The sequence below is a fragment of the Biomphalaria glabrata genome, chromosome 8 (genome assembly GCF_947242115.1).
Source record: "Biomphalaria glabrata chromosome 8, xgBioGlab47.1, whole genome shotgun sequence".
Lineage (NCBI taxonomy): Eukaryota > Metazoa > Mollusca > Gastropoda > Planorbidae > Biomphalaria > Biomphalaria glabrata.
Window position 1 is genome coordinate 24,257,234 of NC_074718.1, and position 21,587 is coordinate 24,278,820.

General features: G+C 40.7%; 1 protein-coding gene across 2 annotated transcripts in view; it reads right to left on the minus strand.

Moving 5' to 3' along the window:
- Nucleotides 1-317: 317 nt before the first annotated feature.
- The window catches only part of LOC106056651 (uncharacterized), a 29,634-nt gene continuing 8,364 nt past the window's right edge, over nucleotides 318-21,587 (minus strand). For both annotated transcript variants that reach the window (XM_056039726.1, XM_056039727.1), the window contains exons 3-7: nucleotides 16,199-16,359; nucleotides 13,199-13,402; nucleotides 12,875-13,056; nucleotides 7,049-7,226; nucleotides 318-5,700 (exon numbers count right to left, since the gene is read on the minus strand). In XM_056039726.1, coding sequence (XP_055895701.1) covers nucleotides 347-5,700; nucleotides 7,049-7,226; nucleotides 12,875-13,056; nucleotides 13,199-13,402; nucleotides 16,199-16,359 — 6,079 coding nt within the window. In that variant the 3' untranslated portion in view covers nucleotides 318-346. The remainder of the gene's footprint in view (nucleotides 5,701-7,048; nucleotides 7,227-12,874; nucleotides 13,057-13,198; nucleotides 13,403-16,198; nucleotides 16,360-21,587) is intronic.

The following is a 21,587-nucleotide window of genomic DNA, read 5'->3' on the forward strand; positions in this document are numbered from 1 at the left end:
TTAAAGATAAACACAATTCATTTTAGTTTATTAAAGCAGTATCAATTAACACTGTTCAATGGTGTGGTGAACAGTAGTACCACCCTCTGACAGGTAACTAGTAGCTACATTATTATATTTCATTATTTTAATTACTACTGTAAAAGAGTTTAATTATTATTATTATTATATAGATTCATAATATGCATATAATATGAATGGTAGTACCCTTAAGAATGCTTACTGATAGATCTTCAGGTTTTCTGGCAGGTTTGAATAAGCATCAAAATATTTCTTTAAAATTTATGCAAGATAATTTAACCGGATTTCTTTGTGTGTGTGTGTGTGTGATTATTATGTGCATGATTTAAACTTCTGGTTGTTGATTGTTCATGAAAAGTTCATCCATTCTGACGGCAATGTCTCTGATAGTGCTTTGTCCGTTCAGAAATAGTATCACGTGTAGCCTGCAGCCGGTTTGTCTATAGATATTATTGGTCATTGTCATGGCGACAATAGAATCAAACCCGAAATCCCCAACGCTGGAGTCGGGTTTCAGTGTTCCATCCGGCAGACTGAGAACCTGCGAGGCCAGATTACAAATGTAGTTTTCAAACACAAAGAGGCGCTGGTCTCGAGTTTTCTCGCGCACCTCGTTCAGCTGTCGCAGAATGTCATCCTGGACTCGCACACTCTCAGTTGACGACCAGTGAAAGATGGACTCAAGCCTGCTCTGAAGTCGCAGAGGTGTGTCTGCTGCTCTTCTCTCCAATATGACCTTCTCATCCAGCTGACAAGGCATAATTAGTGGCATATCGAACAGAAGCACGGGTGTCATCGCCTCATACGTGTCTTCCTTAGACATGATCAAAAATCCTTTGGACTCGAGTTTTTTCTTTGCTTCTTCATTGCCTTCCAGCAGCCCTAGATCAAGAGTACCCCAAGTCACGCTCTGAGCAGCCAGGCCATTGGCCCTTCTGTAAAACGCCAAACCGTCTAAAAAGGCGTTTCCTGCGCCGTAATTTGTTTGATTGATATTGCCAATAATCGAAGTGACTGATGAGTAGAGAACAAAATAATCCAAGGGCAAGCTTTTAGTCAAGAGGTGCACATTCCAGGCTCCTTGGACTTTAGGCAGAAGGACATTGTAAAAATCATCCCTTGACAACTCTAGTAGAGGCTTGTCTTCCAGGACTGCAGCACTAAAGAAAACACCTCTAAGAACTTTGTTAGGAAACTTATTTGTGATTTCTGTGAATACATTTTTCAAAACGTCAAATTTAGAGCAGTCTCCAACAAAGTCTTGTATCAGACAATTGTTACTTTTGCTGAGCTCAAGAATATCAGTTTTTTGTTTCTCAGTTGCGGCCCTTCGGTTTAAAATAGCAACACCTCCAGCGCCACTTTCTGCCAAAAACCTTACAGTTAAGCAGCCCAGCCCAGTTAGGCCACCAACAACCAGGTATACACCTTCCTTACGAAAAAAATCTGACTTTCCAGCCCTGACATAGCCATTGGTCATTTTGTAGATTTCAACATTAAGTAGTCTCCCAAGATCAAGGGCCCCAGTAACATGAGACTTATGGGACTGATCTTGCTCGTGGATACATTGCAGCAAAGTGTCAGTCTCTGACTTGTATTTAGTGATCCATTCATTTATTTGAGGAACTAGAGTGGTCAGATTATGAGGGGACAACAGATGTTTCTGGTCCAGTAGGTCAAGTTGTGTAGTTGGTAATTTTACCGAGAAAAGCGTCATCACCTCTTCCATTAATGAGTACACTGTTACAAAATGTTTTGGTTTTCTTGACATTGATGCTATTGTAGAAATTATTCTTGCGTCTGTCAGTATGAGGGATACCACAGTTTCTTCTATTTCGACTTTCTTATGTAACTGTTCAATTCTTAAAACGTCAACCTTTATGGTGGAGTCGAATGTCTTCAGCATAATAATCAAACATTGTGCAAGATGGAATGTAGTGTCTGAAGCAAGGACAGTAACTGTGTTTGTTTTCACTCGAAGACAAAGTGAAAACAATACAATTATCTTTGTTAAATCCCCTGGCTTATACTGACGCAACATGTTGGTGTCGATGATGGTATCTTTCGGTACTTTGACTTTTGAAGACAAAGGTGTCGGGAAGCAGCATACTACATTCCTTGTCTGATTAGAGTCGCTCCTCAACTGTCCACTGCTCTCAAGAACATGTAACCAAAAACCCTCTTCTGCAATGTTTGCTGGTTTAATTTCCTTACCAGTCTCTGAATATCTCTCGTCAGTGTATGGTAGATATAAATGATACAGATCATAATGGTGAATCGCTGATTCAGAAATTGTTATTTCTACATGGGTTTCTTTAGTTTGATTTAAATCTGGAAGGCTGTTGTAGACACAGATTGTCCTTTCCAATGTAGACGAATTGCTGCTCAATATAAGATAATCGGTGTTGTTATCTGTGTGGTTCAGCCTGAAATTTGGCACTCGCGTGTCTTTCCCAAGTTTAGCTATTTGATTCACATACATTTCTTTTTCTGTTACTATGAACTCTGGGTATGCTTTGAGTTTTGGATCGCTGTTGATCGTATCAGCTAAAGCAGCAATGGATAGTAGGCTTATGTCTTTTTGTGGCATGTGTAGATCGATGGCAATGACGTCTTCATATAAAGGCTCTCTAAGTACACATCTCAACATTCCCCAAGCAGATGTCAATATTGGGTTTATGCTGCTTTCTAAAGCATTGCCCTCACCTTTATCTACTTCTAGTGCTACAGCATCTTTGGTCATTATGAAAATTGTTTTCTGAAGTCTTTCACTAAAAGCCCAACTATAGAGCTGCTGAAGAAACAAACAAAGATTTAAGACTTTTTCTTGGACTACATCGCCATCTTCAGATTCCTTGATATCACATTTCAATAGAAGGACTACAACAAAATCAAATGAGTCTGTTTTTTTAGCCACGTTATTACTCAATACATCGCTGGGTTGATCTTTGAGACTAAATGTGATACAATTATTCTTGACATATTCTGGAGTATTTGTCGGAACAAAATCTGTGATGAACAAAACTTTGGGCTCTTTGTCATTTTCTTTGCAGTTAATTTGACTTTTTTTGGACCAAACACATTTGTAAAAACCTTCAGTACTGTCTTCCTCACTGGACAATGTCTTGTGTGATAGATTCTTCATGACTGCTATTACTTGACCTTCTAAAGTTGTTAGTTTAATATCATAGTAAGAAAGATAGCCATCTTTTCCTTTCTTTGTGGCGATAACAAACATCTTGCTCTCTATTTCTCTATAGCATACAAGACTGGCAATGGATCTTGGGAAAAGTTCTTTTGTTTTTTCTTTGTCATCTAACAAAATAACTGATGCTTGCATCATAGCATCAATGATTGATGGATGAAGTGTTGTACCAGGTAGTTCCTGAGCCAGTGAGTCTGGAATTACAATCTGAGCCAAGCATTGGTTGTCGCATTTCTGTGCTTCTTCTAGAAGAGAATATCTTGGCCCGTAAGTGAAGCCATATTGTTTTAAAAACATGTATATGTCTTTTTTCAAAACCCCCTGAGTGCATTTGCCTTTCAAAAACTGTATGTTTTCTGGAGGAATCTGTGGTCTTGAACTTAATGGCTCTAGCTTTAAGGTAGCATAAGTTTTACCTTCGTGTTGTATTAGTGTAGTGTAGCTCTCGTGCACTTGAGTTTCCATATGGCTCGTCAAAACTTTGGTGCATTCAATCTTTAAAACAGTTACCCCTTCACGAGGAAGATTAAATGGTTGTTCGAACTGAGCTGAAACTGAATACAATGGAGCGTTCATGCCTGAGTGAAGCTTGGAAAGAGCAAAACCAATTTCTGGGTAAAATGCACCAGGCAAAAATAACATGTTGGAAATTCTGTGATCATAAACTGAACCAAATGTTTCTGGTGAGATTTGTACCAACGATTCTGTGCTGTTTACTTTATAAACATAAGGATGTTCTAATCTCAAAGTGTTTACACCTGATAGTGCCAGGTGCCCTGCTTCACTTTTGTAATAACCACTTTTGTTTATTAAGCAGTACCGGGGTACTGGAGTGACAGCTCGCCCATAGTTTGAAAATTTTGTCCAGTCAATATCAACACCTTGACTATAAAGTTCAGCGACTGATTGCAGAAAACATCTCCACTCTCTCATTGGGGTCATGGAAGTGAAAATTTCAACATTTTCTTCTTTGAAAATATCCTGCATGTGAGCTTTAAGGACAGGTCTAGGGCTAATTTCAATGTAGAGGTTGTTTTGGTTTGCGTTGTAAGTGTGTCTGATTGCGTCATAAAAACGAACAGGCTCCCTTAGGTTTTCTGCCCAGTAACCTGCGTCAAGCTGTCCCTGCAATTGATCACCTGTAACAGTTGAAATCATTAGACAACTGGAAGCTTCCCGGGGATGGATAGAGATCAGCTCCTGGAATAACTCTTCTTTAATGCAGTCCATGCGCTGACTGTGATAAGCTGTGGGCACGTGTAGATCAGTAAATGTAACATCCTGGCCTTGACTACGAGCATTTTTTTGTAGTTTGGTTTTAATTTCCTCTACATTCTCTGAGATAGAACTGATGGCGCAAGAAACAGGGCTGTATTCAACGGAAACAGTGGCTTTACCGTGATAGCATTCTATTTCTTTTTTGACATCCTTAACATTCATGTTTCTTACAATGAACATGTTTCCACCAACAACTTTGCTGAGAAGAAGAGATCTCTTGTAAATCACTTTGACTGCATCCTGAAGAGACAAATGGTCAGCGGTGTATGCAGCAGCCACTTCTCCGACAGACTGACCAACCACAAATGTAGGCTTAATTCCCAGACTTTGCCAGACCTTTGCTAAACCAACCTGACAGGCAAAAATAGCTATAGGAGATAGGAGGGGGTCATTAGGGTCGATGCCTTCATTTAGCTTTTGTTTTAATGACCAGTTAACATAAGCCTTCAGGCACTCTTCAATCTCATTGATGACTGTGACAAATGTTTGACTTTCAGTCAACAGCTCTCTGCACATCCCATTCCACGATGTTCCCATGCCTCCGAAAACAAAGACAATCGACGTATTTTTTATCATTCTACTTGCGTTTACTTGTTCAGCTTCCAATCTTAGTGATTCCATCAGTTCCTTCATGCTATCAGCAACAAAGGCTCTGCGATATTTGTAGTGACTCCGGCGTACAGTTGATGTAAAGGACACATCATGGATATCTAGTGCCTCTATGCAAGAGAAGTTCAAAAAGTCCTTCAAGCTTCCTTTCAGAGATTCGACGGTTTTCCCACTAAAGCAAACAATACACATTTTCTTTTCGCATTGTCTACTTTTGTGCTGCCCAGAATTAGGAGCCTTATATGACCTTACTATGGCATGGCAGTTGGAGCCGCCAAATCCGAAGCTGTTTACGCACGCAACTTTCTTTTCTGTTGACCATTCTCGTACTTTAGGTGGCACAACCAGGTTTAAATCATCAAAATTGATTCTTTTATTCGGTCTCTCCGAGAAAAGTGAAGGGACAATTTTATTGTGCTCCATCATCAGTATGACTTTTATCAGTCCAGCAGCACCAGCAGCTGACTCCAAGTGACCTATATTTGTTTTGATGGACCCTATGAGTCGCTTTTTAGATGAACCTTTGTTTTTGTAAAACTGTCCCAGTGCATTGGCTTCAGCGTAATCTCCCGCCTGTGTTCCAGTACCTGTCAGAGAAGTACTTCACTAGAGTTATTTGTTTTATATAATTAGGAATTATGTTATTTATAATCATGTTTAGAGAAAGTAAAACAAATATTATACTTACATTATAAATCCGTATTGGAGTTTTATAATTATTATTTATAATCCATCATGAATATAAATTTTTGAGGTATGACTTTAAGTGGCATAGTATTTTAATGTAGAAAATTAATTTTTAAAATACATTTTATTACATAACATCACCGATCGTATCTTAGTTGTATTCTATTTCATTAAGCTGTTCCAGACTTGCCATGAACCTCAATGTATTCTATTTCATTAAGCTGTTCCAGACTTACCATGAGCCTCAATGTATTCTATTTCATCAAGTTGTTCCAGACTTACCGTGAGTCTCAATGTATTCTATTTCATTAAGCTGTTCCAGACTTGCCATGAACCTCAATGTATTCTATTTCATTAAGCTGTTCCAGACTTACCATGAGCCTCAATGTATTCTATTTTATCAAGTTGTTCCAGACTTACCGTGAGTCTCAATGTATTCTATTTTATCAAGTTGTTCCAGACTTACCGTGAGTCTCAATGTATTCTATTTCATTAAGCTGTTCCAGACTTACCGTGAGTCTCAATGTATTCTATTTCATTAAGCTGTTCCAGACTTACCATGAGCCTCAATGTATTCTATTTCATTAAGCTGTTCCAGACTTACCATGAGCCTCAATGTATTCTATTTCATCAAGCTGTTCCAGACTTACCATGAGCCTCAATGTATTCTATTTCATCAAGCTGTTCCAGACTTACCATGAGCCTCAATGTATTCTATTTCATTAAGCTGTTCCAGACTTACCGTGAGTCTCAATGTATTCTATTTCATTAAGCTGTTCCAGACTTACCATGAGCCTCAATGTATTCTATTTCATTAAGCTGTTCCAGACTTACCATGAGCCTCAATGTATTCTATTTCATTAAGTTGTTCCAGACTTACCATGAGTCTCAATGTATTCTATTTCATCAAGTTGTTCTAGACTTACCATGAGCCTCAATGTACTCTATTTCATCAAGTTGTTCCAGACTTACCATGAGTCTCAATGTACTCTATTTCATCAAGTTGTTCTAGACTTACCATGAGCCTCAATGTATTCTATTTCATCAAGTTGTTCCAGACTTACCGTGAGCCTCAATGTATTCTATTTCATTAAGTTGTTCCAGACTTACCGTGAGTCTCAATGTATTCTATTTCATTAAGCTGTTCCAGACTTACCATGAGCCTCAATGTATTCTATTTCATTAAGCTGTTCCAGACTTACCGTGAGCCTCAATGTATTCTATTTCATTAAGCTGTTCCAGACTTACCATGAGCCTCAATGTATTCTATTTCATCAAGTTGTTCCAGACTCAAATCTCGGTACATCTCTTCAAGTAACTGTATCTGTTGAGACATGGATGGGGCAGAGATTGGCGTCACCGTGTGGCCATCTTGATTGGTTCCAGTAGTGATAACCGCAAGAATGGGGTCATTATCCCTCTCAGCCTGAGATTATAATGTAAACAGATTAATGACATCATTACAAATATTTGCTAAGCTGTAATATTTGCTAAGCGACAGTTGGTCTCATATTTGTTACATAAAGCTAAACATAAATAATATTGAGAATACATTAAAATTGATAGTTATACAATGTTCAAGATATTTTAGTTCAACATATCAGCTGTCCGACCTGTGCAGTGACTGAAAACTAAAATTTTAATACATTTGCGTAACCAGGCCTGAAGACGTGCGTCAATTCTTACTGTTAAGATGAATCTTATTAAATAAAGCCAAGAAATGCGTACTTCTTATTGCGTTATTTTATTATTTTATGTTTTCTTTATTTGTTTACTAATTCAACAAAAACAAATCTTAACGATCTTTAATGGAAAGCGACTTTTTAGGACACCCATTGTTTGTGTGCTTTTTATGCAAAATCAAAGGCAAAAAAACAAAAAACAATGTGTAATTACTTACTTACTTAGTACTTAGGTCCTCCCGCGCCGTTCGGCGCATTGGGCGGCAAGCTGTCTCCATAATGATCTGTCACTGGCAATGTCTGAAGCCTCTTCCCATCTGGTGTCCACTGTTCTGAGGTCCTCCATGAAGGTGTGTCGCCAGGTAATACGAGGACGTCCCTGTTTGCGCTTTCCTCGTTTTGGCTTCCATGTTATCGCAACTCTTGGTGTGCGTAATTCATTTTGACGTAGAACATGTCCCGCAAACCTCATGCGACGCTCAGTCACAACCTCACTAAGTGTTCGACTCCCAGTTCGGCAAAGGATTTCCTTGTTTGAGATCCGGTCTGTGTAACTGACTCCCAAAATCCGTCTCAGCCATCTCTGTTGAGCCACATTTAGTCTTTTCTCAATTTTGACAGATGACTTCCATGTCTCACATGCATATGTAGCAGTTGGAATGACGATTGTGTTGAGAAGGTGTATTTTTGTCTCGAGTCCAATGGCTTGGCTAGTCCAAATAGGCTGCAGCCTTTGGAAAATGCTCCCTGCCTTTCCTATTCGGCAAGCTACATCATGGTAAGCATCTCCATCATTTGTTATGATGCTGCCAAGGTACGTGAACTTGTCCAGCTCTTCAAGCTTTGACTCGCCAAGTCTGACGGGGACACCCTTTGCCTTATATCCCACTCGCATAATTTTAGTCTTATCCAAGTTTATGCGGAGGCCAATTTTGGGTGCCTCTCTGTCTAGGCTCTCCGTCATTTCTTGAATGCATTTATTTGTAGCCCCGAGTAGTGCAACATCATCAGCAAAGTCCAAGTCCGTCAATTGGAGTTGTTCATGCCATGGAATACCAAAGGCAGTCTGGTTCATTGCTCTCCTCATTATGTAGTCGATGGCTAGGAGGAAAAGGAAGGGAGATAAGATGCACCCCTGTCTAACACCTGTCTCGATTGTAAAAAACTCTGTTGTTCCCTCTTCTGTTTTAATGCAGCAACTAGACTGACTGTAAAGGTGTCGTAGGATCTGGACGAATTTTTCTGGTATACCGTATTCTCTAACTATTTTCCATAGTGATTCTCGGTGGACACTATCAAACGCTTTTTTGAAGTCCACGAAACTGATCGTTAGCCGTTGTTGGTACTCAAGACTTTGTTCTATGATATTTCGTAAAACGAAAATCTGCTCTGTACATGATCTGCCTCTTCGGAAACCTGCTTGTTCTTCTCTGAGCCTTTCATCTACAGACTGTTGAAGCCGTCTCAACAAAACAGTGCTGAAAACTTTGCCTGGGACAGAGAGGAGAGTAATGCCCCTCCAGTTGTTACAGTCTGCCAAGTTGCCCTTTTTTGGAAGCTTTACAATCACTCCCTTTTGCCAGTCCTCTGGGACTTTTGAAGTTCGCCAACAGAGATTTAAAAGATCAGTCATTCTGTTAACAATGCACTGTCCCCCATATTTTAGCATTTCTGCTGATATCATGTCTAGTCCTGGTGCTTTGTTATTCTTTAGCACTGCAATGGCCATGGTAACCTCCTCAGCAGTTATTGGGTCTGTCTTGACCTTGAGATCATTGTCTGGAGAGGGGTCCTTGAATATGTAAGTTAGGTCTGGCGACAGTTGGTTAAGGGTCTCTTTAAAGTGCTCTACCCATCTTGCATCCTGTTCTTCTTTCGTTAACAAAGTTTTGCCTTGCTTGTCTTTTATTGGTGCCCCATGTCCACTCTTTGCTCCAGTGAGATCTCGGACAATACGATGGAGGGTTTTTGTGTCATTTCTGCTTGCAGCTGCTTGTGCCTCTTGTCCCTTCTGCTCAATCCAGTCCCGTTTATCTTGCCGACAGCTTCTCTTTACTTTCAGATCTGCTTCCCTATAGGCTTCTTCCGCTAGGCTGCGATCCTGTGTTTCATTTTTCTGATCTCGTCTACGTTTGGCCTCTTTCCTCTCATCTATCAATTTCCATGTTCTGTCTTGTATCCACCGTTCCTTGTATGAACCTCGCCTCCTTCCGATAACTTCTTCTGCGCACCCAATAGTGGTATATTTGAAGTTGGCCCACTCTTCTTCAAGGGTCAATATATCTGCAAGAGCCTCAAAGCGGTTCGTTAGTTTCAATTGGAACTGTGCTGCAGTATTGCCGTCTTTAAGCTTCTCTACATTAAATGGGCGGGGTCGTGTGGCTCGTTTTGGTTGGCGTTTCAATCGGAGCTTACATTTGCCACTGACAAGGTAGTGGTCTGAGCCGATATCAGCTCCTCTGCGGGTCCGCACGTCTAACAGAGATGACCTCCATCGTTTGGAGATGCAAATGTAATCTATCTCGTTGAAGGTTTCTCCATTTGGTGATCGCCATGTTTTTTTGTGTATTTGTTTGTGCTTAAAATATGTGTTTCCAATTGAAAGGCTGTTGGATGCGCAGAGAGAAATCAAACGCTCGCCATTATCACTGATGTTTTCTGCAGAGCCATATGGTCCCATTACATATTCAAAGCCAGTTCGGTTGGGATTGATTTTGGCGTTAAAATCTCCCATCAGTAGAATTAGGTCGTGAGTAGGTGTTTCATCAAGAGTGGTTTGTAGTTGATTATAGAACTGATCTTTGATGGTATCTTCTGCATCCTCTGTAGGGGCATAAGCTTGGATGGTAGTGACTTTAATTTGCTTTGTTTGGAGTCGAGCTGTAATGATGCGGTCACTGATCGGCTTCCAAGCAATTAGCGCTGAAGCTGCTATTTTAGACATGATGATTCCTACACCACCAATGTGCTCCTTGTCATGTCCTGAATATATTATTGTCTTGCCATCATTGATTATTTTTCCACTTGACGTCCACCGCATCTCGCAGATCCCAAGGATGTCCAGCCGATATGAGTCAAACTCTCTTAAAAGTTGGGCCAGTTTACCGCATTGATTCAGGGTTCTTACATTCCACGTGCCTATAAGAGTCGGTTTCCTTGCGTTGAAAGGCTTGCCATGTATCGGGTATTGGACTTCCAGTTGGCTTTGATCCAACACCGTCATCAGGGTTTGGCCGCCCTCGCCGCATGTATAGTTTTCATTATGTGTCGAGTTTGCCGTTTCTGTAGCAATAGTGGTTTTACAGGGTGGGGTCGCTAGCCCCACGCCAAACCCTCCTCCTTTCTCACCCGGGCTTGGGACCGGCATAATGTGTAATTATCATTTCTTAAAATTTAAGCATATCAAGGTTCTCAAAGCCTTCTTTTATAGTGGAACTTTTGTAAATTAAGTTGTATTATTGTCTAAATTCCTGCATCAAGGACACCCCCTCCCCCAAGCAGAAAAGACTTCGTAATTTTTTAAATGTTTAGGTCACAGCATGGTCTTTCAGGTGTCTTTGAATAATACTGACCTCTCATTACGGGTATTCGAAACCATTCGAATATATTTTTATAGATATATTTATTTTAGAAATTCCAAAACATTATGAGGAGTCAGGCGTACTCAATACCTGCCTAAAGAGATTATTGTGTACTCCTAACCTGTCATAAGGGGTGTAACAGTGCTCGCAATCTGTCTTGAGTGGTGTTTGTGTAAGGGGGTGTATAAGTGCTCGCAACCTGTCTTGAGTGGTGTTTGTGTACTCATAACCTGTCTTGAGTGGTGTTTGTGTAAGGGGGTGTATAAGTGCTCGCAACCTGTCTTGAGTGGTGTTTGTGTAAGGGGATGTATAAGTGCTCGCAACCTGTCTTGAGTGGTGTTTGTGTAAGGGGATGTATAAGTGCTCGCAACCTGTCTTGAGTGGTGTTTGTGTAAGGGGATGTATAAGTGCTCGCAACCTGTCTTGAGTGGTGTTTGTGTAAGGGGGTGTATAAGTGCTCGCAACCTGTCTTGAGTAGTGTTTGTGTACTCATAACCTGTCTTGACTGGTGTTTCTGTACTCCTAACCTGTCATAAGGGGTGTATAAGTGCTCGCAACCTGTCTGGAGTGGTGTTTGTGTACTCATAACCTGTCTTGAGTGGTGTTTGTGTACTCATAACCTGTCTTGAGTGGTGTTTGTGTACTCATAACCTGTCTTGAGTGGTGTTTCTGTACTCCTAACCTGTGTTAGACACCTTATTTATATAGGTTAGTTATTTAGCGACGCACCATAGATGACGCATATTGAACGGGACTAGTGACGTTTGGGATATGTTGGGTTAGAGACCGGAAAATCAGTTAGCGATAGAATATTCCAGGGTAACGACGTGTTTAGTGACAGAGACTTCTACTGTGGCCTTTTATCAGAATAAATCTATGTGAACTTGTTCATCATCGTTGACTACATCTCTTCACTCGTTACAATCGATGTGCCAGTTCTTGTTTGTATTGTTGTTCAACTACACGTAATACACCCGAACAATTACACCCAAACGATTGCAGAGTAATTGGTTGAAATCCAACGGTCATCCATAGTTGACTTCAAGACAGCCTGAACTAGCAACATCACACCTGTCATAAGGGGTGTATAAGTGCTCGCAACCTATCATGAGTGGTGTTTGTGTACTCATAACCTGTCATGAGTGATGTTTGTGAACTTCTAAGCTGTCATGAGTGGTGTTTGTGTACTCATAACCTGTCATGAGTGGTGGTTGTGTACTCATGACCTGTCATAAGAGGTGTATAAGAGCTTGCAACCTATCATGAGTGGTGTTTGTGTACTCATAACCTGGCAGAAGGGGTGTATAAGTGCTCGCAACCTTTCATGAGTGGTGTTTGTGTACTCATAACCTGGCAGAAGGGGTGTATAAGTGCTCGCAACCTTTCATGAGTGGTGTTTGTGTACTCATAACCTGGCAGAAGGGGTGTATAAGTGCTCGCAACCTATCATGAGTGGTGTTTGTGTACTCATAACGTTGCAGAAGGGGTGTATAAGTGCTCGCAACCTTTCATGAGTGGTGTTTGTGTACTCATAACGTTGCAGAAGGGGTGTATAAGTGCTCGCAACCTTTCATGAGTGGTGTTTGTGTACTCATAACGTTGCAGAAGGGGTGTATAAGTGCTCGCAACCTTTCATGAGTGGTGTTTGTGTACTCATAACCTGGCAGAAGGGGTGTATAAGTGCTCGCAACCTATCATGAGTGGTGTTTGTGTACTCATAACTTTGCAGAAGGGGTGTATAAGTGCTCGCAACCTTTCATGAGGGGTGTATGTGTACTCACAACATGTCAGGAGGGGCTAAGCATACTCACGTCTGAAAGTTTCTTCAAAATGACAATGCCGCAACCTTCACCTCTCGTGTATCCATCCGCTTGGTCAGAGAAAGCATGGCACTGACCAGAACGGGAGAGCATCTGAGCTTTGCTGAGGTGGACAAAGACGTCTGGGGTAGCCATGAAATTAGTGCCTCCACAGATAGCCATGGAACAGTCACCTAAAGACAAGATCAATCATTTTTCAGAGTTTAGCAATTTTATTAATTTAGTGTTTAAAAATAAAATAAATATTTTAACATTTTTAAATTACTAGTGATCAAAATAAATGAAGATTTTAGACGAAACTGCTGGTCAACGTACCTAAAGTCAATGCGTGTGACGCTGTGTGGATGGCGATCAATGCAGAAGAGCAGCCTGTGTCTAGAACCAAGCATGGTCCCCGTAGATCAAAGGTGAAGGACACTCTGGAAGCGATGATGCTGTTGGAAATGCCCGTGACGGTGTAGTTACTCACCCCTGCAGATCTCGCTGGAAACATGCCTCGATAGTCACAGTTCATTGCGCCTAGTAGAAGAATGTGGTCAGTTGTTATACATTCTCAAATTAGTCATTTACGATTACCAGCCCAAGGTTTTTAATAAAGTGTAAATCTTAAGTGTAATGCCTTTCTCACTACAAACATTTGGACTAAACTGTTTTTGAAAGATAGACAGACCATGGGCGTAGCCAGGGGGGGGGTTCTTGGGGTTCAACCCCCCCCCCCCCCCGAAATGAAATTCCCCCCCCCCAAGGGGGGGGGGGGAGTCGGAATTTAGTGACTGATTTTTTGATTTGATTTTGTTTATTTTAGGTGAGATTTTAATACTAAACCATCACTTGCCCTAGCACAACCAAAGGGGTTTTGAGTTTAAAAACCCCTAGCAGGGGGGTTCGAGTTTAAAAACCCCTACCAGGGGGGTTCGAGTTTAAAAATCCCTGACAGGGGGGTTCGAGTTTAAAACCCCTACCAGAGCGATTCGAGTTTAAAACCCCCTACCAGGGGTTTTGAGTTTTAAACCCCCTACCTGAGGTTTTTGCAGTTAACTACCCCTCTTCTATAAAACAAAACAAAAAAAAATGCAAACGAAAATCCCCTAATTCCTAGAGCACAGTTAAGGGAGATTTTGATTTTAAAACCCGGCTAAAATTTACGATAAACCCCCTCTTTAATATAAAAAAAAAGCTAATTACGCACTCAAAATGTTATGAGCGTAGCTAAATGGGTTTTGACTCAGTTTTGAGTCCTCTTTTTAATAATAAAAAAAAGCAAATTATACACTAAAAATGTCATGAGTGTAGTCTATGGGGTTTTGAGTTTAAACTCCCCTCCAGTGGAGTTTGAAGCTAAAAAGTACCTCTTCAATATAAATAAAAGAAAATTACTCACTCTAAAATCTATGAGCGTAGTCAAAGGGGTTTTGAGTTTAAACCCCCCGCCATCTTCAGTGTAAGAAAAAAAGCAAATTACGCACTCAAAATGCTATGAGCGTTGTCGAAAGGGGTTTTGAGTTTAAACCCCCATTCAGAGGGGTTTGGTGCTAAAAATACATCTTCAATATAAAAAAAAAGCAAATTACACACTAAAATTATTTAAGCGTAGCCAAGCCAATCGGGGGTTTTGAGTTTCTTCTACAGATGGCTTTTTTTTTAAGTTTAAAACCCCTCCAGATGGTTTTGAGTCTAAGATCCCCCTACAGAGCATTTTGAGGTGGAAAACACCCAACAGAAGATTTTGACGATAAAACTTCTCTTTTCGATATAAAAATCGAAAGCAAACTACAGTCACTTAATTCCAAGAGCGTATTCAAGAGATTTTACACATTTTTACCAGTGGCAGGGCTCCATTAATAAACTGCAGTGAATAGTCATCTACCGAAATCGAAAAACGCTAAATATAGTTAACAAAGATGGCTAAGACAGATTTCAGGAGTCAGTTATAGAGATCGGATCTAAATCAAGGAAATCTTATGCCGAACTGGGGGTCGACCCCTTAGTAAGATTGTGAGAGAACGACGCATGAGGTTTGCGGGACATGTTCTCCGACAAAATGAATTACACATAAGAAGAGTTGCAATGATATCCTAGTACAACTTGACGCCACTCATTCATGGAGGTCCTCATGGTAGGTGGGAAGAGGCTTCAGACATTACCACTGACAGATTTTTATGGAAACTGCTTGACGTCAAATGCTCCGAACGGCGTGGGAGGGTCTAAGTCAGTAAGATTAGCACATTAGGTTTTTGAAATAAAACTTTTTAATAGCATTAAAATGGACTGTAGATACCTCAGAATATGCATTTTGTTGGCTTTCAATACCAGGAATAGTGCTTGGCGGCGGGGCTTCGCCCCGCGCTGGGGAGCTCCTGGCGCTCCCCCAGACCCCCTTGCTAAACATAGATATGAATAATTCTTTTAAAAGAAATAATACAATAAACGTACATAATGTACATCGCGCCAAAACGTCCCGTCGCCAAAACGGCTGGCGCCAAAACGACCTTGGCGCCAAAACGGCGGGGCCAAAACGGCGGCGCCAAAACGTCCTGCTTCGGTTTCGGGAAAATGCACTGTAGATACCTCAGAATATGCATTTTGTTGGTTTTCAATATCAGAAATAGTGCTTGGCGGCGGGGCGAAGCCCGCGCTGGGGGAGCTCCTAGCGCTTCCCCAGACCCCTTTGCTAGTAATGTCGGGGAATCTACAATTTTTTCACTAACTCATGGAAGAACCTATTCTAGGGCACAATAAACGTCTTCCGAAAGAATGAAGGGTCAGAATGTAATAAAGATTATGTACACACACACATAAATACATATAGTTTTTTTTCGCGGGGGGGGGGGGGAGAAAAAAATTTACCCCCCCCCCGAAAAAAAATCCTGGCTACGCCCATGAGACAGTCAGACAGATATATAAACAAAAACATACATATATTCATACATGCATACATATATATATATATATATATATATATATATATATATATATATATATTTAAATCAATATATCTTAAATTAAGATACTGGTGTGTGCCAAGGTCAAAGCTTTTAATGTATAATGTTTAAAACACTAGACTTAGAACTCTAAGTTTGAATATTGTTCTCCTAATGTAGACCTAAGTCAACTAAAATCCGTACCATTGAACACTAAAGTTGTCAACATACTTGTTTCTTAAAAAAGATCGTGTCTCTCATAAGTCAAAAAAAAAAATGTTTAGCACCTAATAAACAGTTTGTTTGCGAGGTTACTCGTGGCATGATGACAGTTCAACATTCCTGGGGAAATGTTTTAGTTTTTATCGATGACAAAAGGAAAACGTGTACTGACCTATAAAGACACCTGTCTTTGAGCCTTTTATCTTGTCTCGTGTTATTCCTGCATGTTCCATGGCCCTGTAAGTACACTCCAACACAAACTTTTGTTGGGGATCCATCTGTTCCGATTCGATCTCACTAATATTGAAGAAGCTACAATCAAACTCGTGAGGGCTGTCAAAGTGAACATTTTTTGTTTGTTAGTCCACAGAAGTTAAAACAGACCCTTGCAGCAGACTTCGACATGAACACAACAATACAACAACACAGTCCCTCAAGGGTCACCGAGGCCGAGTTCTCCTACTCCTCTATAACTCTATATGCTATCAATTAATACCCTTGGATTTGTACTGAGAAAAGACCTTACTCCTTCACCCTTTCCATCCCCCACCGGTCCCTCTTCATCGCCTAGTTTACCCACTAGCGGATCCAGAAGTTTAAAGTGGGGGGGGGGCATTTTTTTTTCCTATCCCTAAACCTAACGCCCAGTAAACCCTAACCCTATGCATAAACGCGTATAAAGCAGTGTTTCTCAACCTTCGGCGAATAAAAAAAAACCCAGTCATGTTGAGGTCTTTCTCTTGACAGCCCCGACGCCAAAAGCGTTTTCTTGCATTCTTCACTGTAAAAACGCATTTTCCTGACATCTAAAGCTCATTATTGATCCCATTAAAAACAACCTTTTGATAATGTTTTTCTTGAAAAAAATTCTAATATGAATTTAAAGGCATTTACTACATTACAAATAAAACCCATCTGTTCCTTGAAAAGATAAGAACCCCACATATTTACATTAAGGCTTAAAGATCGCCGCCGAAAAAAAAAATTAACCGAAAAATAAAATTTTTATAAAAATCTCATTTGTAAGTGATATATTTTGTTCAATTTGCATGTTTGTAACCTCGTTTTGTTACAGAATGACAATTCGAAGTTTAACAAAATATTTCGGAAGTGGAAGGAGAAATTAAGTGGACCAATTTGATTCTACTCTAAATTTTTTGCATGTTTAGGATTGAAGTATAAATTGTGAGTTATAGTCCCAAATTTATTTAACTAGAAAAATATCATTTTAATTAAAGGTTGGGAAAAGGCGACTAGGAAAATAATATTTGGGTTCAGAACTCATCTCAATCGTTACTCTTATACTGAAACATTTCGTATGAGTTCTACATTTTCCAAAGCAAAGTCTTTCTTAAAATAATTATGAAAAATTCCTTTGCAATTACATAAACTCCTTTGCCATATTTGACTATTCTGTTTTAAAACGTCATGTTTTCGTCTGGAAAGGGAAGGGGGCGGTAAAGTGAAAACGATTAATCCTCGCTCCTTTTTATAATTATTGCTAATGATTGCATTTGTCATTAAAGAATAGGGGTGGGGCGACTCAATATAAGAATTTAATTTTTATAGCATACATAAATTATATTAGTGACAATTTATTTTTTAATTTTGTAATTTCTTAACTAAAATACAAAAAGAAATAGTATTGGTTTGTCCGATGGGCGGAGAGCGATTGCATGAATCACCCCTCCCACTGGTACAACCCTTTTTCATGTTATATTTACTAATAATAAAATTTGAGAGTAGAATGTGGTGTGACATAATATACAAATGGGTTCAAATATCAATATGTATCTTATATTATATAGATATTCAACTGATTTTGTTCACAAACTATGAATTCTCCATAAGAGTAGGACCGCCCCCCACCACTCATAGGGTTTAGGTGGGAAGGGCAGTAGATATATTCGTCCTCTCCATCCCACCCAATCGGCCAACAGGGGAACAACAAAATGAAAAGATCGGTTAAAATATCAATAACATTTTTTAAAATCATATAGACCAGTGATTCCCAAAGTGGTCTATATAGACCCCTATTGGTCTAGGAAGACTTCCAAGGGGTCTTCGAAAGTGAAAAAATAAATTGGGGGTCTATGAGATGTCCACAGGGGGTCGACAATAATAGATTTCATTTAGGCAGGTCAGGACTTTAATTTTAACATCCCATTAATGTAATTATTTCAAACACGAATATATTGTTACGATTCTCTCCTAATCAGGCCTTTTGTAAACACTGCTAAACACAACACTACACATCAACACATCAAGAACCTGACAACAAGAGCTCCACAATAATCTGGTACTTTGATTTGATTTGTTGATTTGAGGCACATCGGCACAATTTAGGCCATGTCGTGCCTGCAGTCCCTTGAGGACTACTCTCTCTCTAAATAACAAGGGCCAGATTCTATACAGTAATATAATTAAAATTAAGGTCTATTCACAGTTAAAATAGTAAAGGTAGTAAAAATTTAAATATTTGGTAAAAATCTAATGTAAATAGTGCATGTTCACAAATTCAGAAATCAGATCTTCGTAGATAGCCCCACTTCCCGAATAAAGCCCAGTACCTTCCCAGGGTCGACATTATTAAATAGTGTTTTTAGATTAGTGGCTCTAAAATGTTTCGCCCTGACATCCTGGTATCTGGGGCAATCAACGAGGATATGTTCCACGGTGAGGCGAGAGTCACAGTACTCGCAAAGTGGGGGCTCCTCTCTCTTCAGTACAAAAGAGTGCGTGATGTAGGTGTGGCCAATCCTAAGTCTGGACATGGTTGTGCTACCACGCCTTGTCAGACCCTTAGATGTGGGCCGCCACCTGACATCCGCCACAATCTGCCTGAGTTTACTGTGAGTCTCAGCCTCCCATCGGTTCTGCCACTCTCGATAGGTGGCAGAGGCAATACTTTGTCTCAGGTCCGAGTAGGGAATTTGGGTTCCTGACACCGCATGATTTAGGGCTCTCTTTGCTTCTCTGTCTGCGGCTTCGTTTCCCTCAATGCCAACATGGGAGGGGACCCAGATGAAGGTGACATCCTTACGGTCGGCTGTTATTAGGTCCAACAGCTTCAGGCTCTTATGTACCAATGGGATGTCAGTCTTCATCCGCCCCAAAGCTTGCAATGCAGATTTGGAGTCGGAGCAGATTATAAATTTACTCCTTTCTGATGCTTTTACGGCCATAAGTGCAAGCAATATTGCGTGCAATTCGGCCGTAAAGATGGAGCAGCCATCGGGGAGTCTACGGGAGATTGTTTTGTTCCGAAAGGAGCAGGCACACGCGACCTTTCCCTCCATTTTGGATCCGTCTGTGTAGATGGTGCCACAATCTCCGTAGCTCTCCTGCAGTTCCCTAAAGTGGACTTGTAGTATGCTTGGGTCTGTATTTTCTTTTTTGAAATTAAGGAGGGATAAATTTAATTTAGGTTTATTCATTAGCCAAGGAGGATTCTGAGGGGTTTCTATTTTAGAGATTTGGTCAATGGGTGGGGTTAAATTTTGGATGGGTTCTCTCATTCGAAGGCCCAACGGCTGTATGACGTTAGGCCTTCGATTGTATAATTCTACTTCTGTGGGGTTAAATATGGAGTCAAAAGCAGGGTTCGTGGGGTTGGATTTTAGCTTGACTATATACTGCATTGCAAGCTTTTTCATTCTTATATCCATGGGGAGTTCTCCAGCCTCCACATGGAGACTTGGGATAGGTGATGTACGAAACGCGCCGAGACAGAGACGCAGGGCAGCATTTTGTATTGGTTCCAGTATTTTTAGGTACGACTTCCTTGCTGCTCCATATATTATGGATCCGTAGTCTAGCTTGGATCGAATTAGACTCCGATAGAGCAGCAGCAAGGTATCTCTGTCAGCTCCCCAGTCCGTATGGCTGAGTACTCTTAGTATGTTTAATGACTTTTGGCATTTCTTCTTAAGTTCCTTAATGTGGGGGAGAAAATTAAATTTGGAATCTAAGGTGAGGCCTAAAAATTTTGTAGTTTTCACGACAGGGATCTTCTTTTTGTGTATAAATAGTTCAGGGTCTGGGTGGAGCCCCCTTAGATTACAAAAATGCATACTAACTGTTTTGGAGTCAGAGAATTTGAAACCATTATAGTTTGCCCAACCCTGAATTTTGTTTAAACATAGCTGTAATTTCCTTTCTAAGGTGTTCATGTTTTTCCCATAAGTAAGAATGACAAAGTCATCAACATACAAAGAGCACTCTATGCCAGGGGACAGCGCATTTATGATGCTATTTATTTTAATGTTGAACAGGGTGACTGACAGAATGCTGCCCTGGGGTACACCCATTTCCTGGTCATGAGTGTCAGAAGCGGAGTTGCCCACTCGGACCTGAAATTTTCGATCTTTCAGGAATTCCTCCACAAAACGAGGGAGGTGTCCCTTAAGCCCCATAAGCGCCAGGTCACGTAGAATGCCATGTTTCCAGGTTGTGTCATAGGCCTTTTCTATATCGAAGAATACAGCTACTAGATGTTCTCTTCTGAGTAATGCATTTCTAATATAAGCTTCCAGCCTTACCAGGTGGTCAGTTGTTGTCCGCCCCTGCCGGAATCCGCACTGGTAGTTTGAGATCACTTTATTCCTTTCCAGGTACCAGACCAGCCTACTGTTAATCATTCTTTCCATGGTTTTGCAGATGCAGCTTGTTAGTGCTATTGGTCGATAGTTAGCTGGGTCAGAGCCGTCTCTTCCCGGTTTAGGTATCGGTATAACTGTGGCTTTCCTCCAGCTGTTTGGGAAAGCGCCTGTTTGCCACACACAGTTATAGACCCCTAGTAGGACTGCCAATGAGGGTTCGGGAAGGTGCTTGAGGAACTGGTAATGGATTTCGTCTTCTCCAGGCGCTGTGTCATGTGACTTGTCCAGCGATTCCCTCAGTTCCTCAAGCGAGAACGGTTTGTTGTAGTCTTCATTGTTCTCTGACCTGAAATCAATGGGGTGTCTTTCCTCCCTGGTTTTGACTTTTTGGAACTCTGGCGTGTAGTGTGCAGTGGATGATTTTTCTGCTATTGAGGATGCAAGGCAGTCAGCTATTTCTCTGGGGGACGTGACAGTTCGTCCTTGGTTTTTCAAATGCCCTATTGCATTTGATTCTTTCCCTTTGATTCGCCTTACTGCCTTCCAAACCGCTCTAGCAGAAGTTTTGGCATCCAGACTGCCGACAAAACTTCTCCAGGAATTCCTTTTGGCTGACCGTATGGTTTGTCTAGCCTTTGCTCTAGCTATCCTGAATAGCTTTAGGTTTTCCTGGGAAGGATTCTTTATAAATGCAGCCAGTCGTTTTTTCCTATCACCAATAGCACTTTTGCAAGCTGTATCAAACCATGGTTTGCTAGGCCGTTTTGGATTTGCAGAGGTTAGGGGTACAACTTTCCTGGCTATACTTAGTAGCTTGCTAGCAAAGGTATCAGCTGGGCTCTGTTCATGGAGGATATTTTCTGTGATATCCTCAGAGCATCTTTTTTGGAATTGTTCCCAATCGGCCTTATTCAGTTTCCACCGCTGAGGTCGTCCCAATGAAGGGAGATTGTTAGTAAT